Source organism: Plasmodium coatneyi, chromosome 1 (genome assembly GCF_001680005.1).
Source record: "Plasmodium coatneyi strain Hackeri chromosome 1, complete sequence".
Taxonomy (NCBI): Eukaryota; Apicomplexa; class Aconoidasida; order Haemosporida; family Plasmodiidae; genus Plasmodium; species Plasmodium coatneyi.
The window spans coordinates 2568-5837 of NC_033556.1; the positions used below are offsets into that span (position 1 = coordinate 2568).

Consider the following 3270-nt stretch of genomic DNA (forward strand, 5'->3'; position numbering starts at 1 on the left):
CTCCTCCTCTTCCAATTGCAACATTTGCTTTGCCCCTTCCTCCTTTTCCTTCTTCTTTGTTGATACATAACACAACACTTTGGCAATATAATTTGCATATTTGCCATCATCGAAGTATGTTTTCAACTTCTCTGCTATTTCTTTGGTGGGGAATTTGCAATAAATGCAATAACTGTGACCATCCTTAAATCTATCATAGTATTTCATATTCGAATCCAAATGCTTCAAATTCTCTTTCTATAAGTGTATGTAAGTGGAAGTTGGAGTGGTGTGAGGGGTGTGTGAAGTGGGGGAGTTATATATATACATATACATATATCGGTATATATATATAGCACATATATGTATATATATACATATGTATATATATAGATGTATGTATATATGTATGTATGTAGATATGTATGTGTACATATGTATGTAGGTGGTGGGTGGTACGGTGGTATTTTCTTTTTTTTTTTTTTTATTACCGTTAGTTTGATTGATGTCGTTGCTGCTTTTTCTTCTGCTTCGGGGCAGCCAAATGGTTGGAGGCCACCACTATTCTTCCCCCAAGGGGCTGTATCAAATTCGTTACAATACGCTTCAGAACTACTTATACAATTTTTACTCACTTGTGAATATGCTAATTTAGCAGCCTCCCAGTACGATTCGCATTTCCCCTGTTGACAATATTCACTGCACTCCGGTTTTGTCTGTAAATAATTATAATCATAGTAATAATCAAATACTTTTTTACTTTGCTTAAAAAGTGAATCGCTAATATGGGGGTATAGGTGCTCGCACTTATTCGTGCATTGCTCCCAAAACTTAAGATTCCGCAGGTGTGTGTAAATTGAGTTCATAACAGTCTGAAATGGGATATCGTCCTTAAATTTCGCCTGCTTCTTAACTTTTGTACCTATCCAGAAATATAAAAAATGGCAGGGTTTATAATAGGGGGTTCTGTCCGTGTTCACATTACATGCATAAGAGCAGTTATCTGCAATTTCATTGGCCAGGTTCTCATCGAACAACTGTTTCCTACTCTCTTTCCATATTTCTAGTGCTCCCCCTATTCTGTTCCTTGCTTCCCGGTTACAATACTGTACCCATTGGGAGCCTTTCTCACAATAATTTTTCCCACTGAATGAATCGTATATTTTTTGTGAAGGTAATTCTTCTGAAGGATCTTCCATATTGTTATCAACATCCACACCGAACATCACCTTTTATAGGTGTATATTTTTCTGTTCTTCTTCTATTATGTTGTTGTTGTGGATATATATATACTTTTACAAATGTATATATATATATATACTACTTATTTTATGTTTTATTGTTATTAGGAAATTCCTAATATATATATTGCATAATTCATATATGTTGAGTATAACTTCTTCCCTTCCCTTCCTTGAATGGTGTATATTCATTAATATATATACATAGTGAGGAAAAGGAACGTACACATATTTATAAAAAAAATATATAAAAGAGGAGAGAAAGATGTAATATGTAAAAAAAAATTGTATTTAATTATATATATAAGTACCAAAAAAACAAATATATATATGCGCACGCATCCTTATCATAATACTTTTTACATTGTATTATTTATGATGTATTAATACTAGTACTTCTATATTTTTTCTTTATCTCCCCTGAACGTGTATATTATACATAATTCATTTATATATGGAATGTGCACATTGTACCATGTGTTGATGAATCCACATTCCTTCTCCCAAGTTTATATTATATTTTAAAATACTTTGCCTTCATTTTATTATTTTTTTTTTTTTTTTTTGCTTTTTTTGGATTTAATATTTTAAAATGTTAAAAAGTGCAGAGAGGTTCATTTCAGGTTTCTCTTCCCTTTCCTTTCCCTTCTCTTTTAAATGATGAACTAAGTTGTGTATGTGTATGTAACGTTATAAATACATTACCCCCCCCCCCCCCCCTAAAGAATAATTATAGAATATGCGCAAAGGGAAGGGAAAAATGAAAAAAAAGAAAAAGCTCCTACCAATAATGATCCATGATGTTACATCCATAAAATCAACCATGTGATCATGCATGATCATACATGTGAAGTTACATATACCACGTATTACAATGTGTGTTGTGTTGTTACATGTTTTGATAACCTACATTTTGATGATTTTGCCCCCTTCTTCGTGGTGGATGCTGTTGTTGTAGTCTACTATTTGGTGTTCCCCGTGTTCCTTCTGTTCTTGTAGACTGTACATCATATTCTGATGCAGAATAATCTGCTCTTGAAGCTACTGTGAAATATTCGGATGTTGAATCGAACGTCGAAGCACCTTCGGTGAATGTGTCGAATTCTCCTCTAATGGACCTTTTTCCCGTTTCTGTTTGTTTCCTTCCAAATTGTGTACGTAACAAAGATGGTAAGGAAGTGTACTGAAAATGAAAAAAGAGGGAAGGCAAGAGAAGAAAGGAAGGGGAGGGGCAAAAATATGTTTTATATATAGTTATATATATATATATATATTTACATATTATAATTATTACCTTATATAACATAAAAGCAGCGAATGGTACTCCCAATATAGGCACCATGGTAGATACGATAGGAGTGATGGCAGTGGTAGGGGTGTTAGTGCTATCTTCAGCTCCCATATCTTCCGATGTGGATAATGCTGCTGCAGTATACCCTTTTTCTAATAGGTCTTTATACTTCGTTTCTTTGGGCTCCTGATTCACTTTGACACAACACGGGTCACCACTGTTGTCATCAGTTTGATCACTTGCACAGCTCGCGAGAACATCATTATAAACTGAAAGAACCGCTTGTAGATATGACTGATATTTGCTGGTGCACCATTTCTTATCGTTCGGTAATTCATCGTACATAGTTTGGTAGTCTTCATAATAATCGAAGACAAGTTTTCTTTGTTTGAAGAGGTCTTTGGTGATGTGAGAGCTGGTGTTAATAGTGGGGCATCCATCTTCAATACCTGAAGCCTGCAGTTGCGTGTATACAAGTTCCATAACACTGTAGAACGGAGTAGTACCGGTAATGGTAGGTATCATATCATCTAACCAATAATAGAAAAAATTACAATATTTTTTATATAGTTCCTCATCGCGCTCTTCCTTCTTTTTTGATGCATAAGACCAGGCTGCAAGAACAGATTTTGCCTTGTCCATACCACCCAGCTGTGCACTCAGTAAATTCTCTATTCCATCGTTTACGGATACATCACCACGGGAGTCTTTCGCACCCTTCAATTCTGCATATATTTGTTGTGAAGGTAAATCGTCCAT

General features: G+C 34.7%; 1 protein-coding gene across 1 annotated transcript; it reads right to left on the minus strand.

The window, feature by feature from the left end:
* Positions 1 to 2126: 2126 nt before the first annotated feature.
* PCOAH_00000020 (KIR protein) lies at positions 2127 to 3270 on the minus strand (the record flags this gene model as incomplete). The annotated part of the gene is made up of 2 exons (XM_020056825.1): positions 2127 to 2261; positions 2515 to 3270. 2 exons carry the CDS (start codon positions 3268 to 3270, stop codon positions 2127 to 2129), a joined length of 891 nt encoding a protein of 296 aa, XP_019912493.1.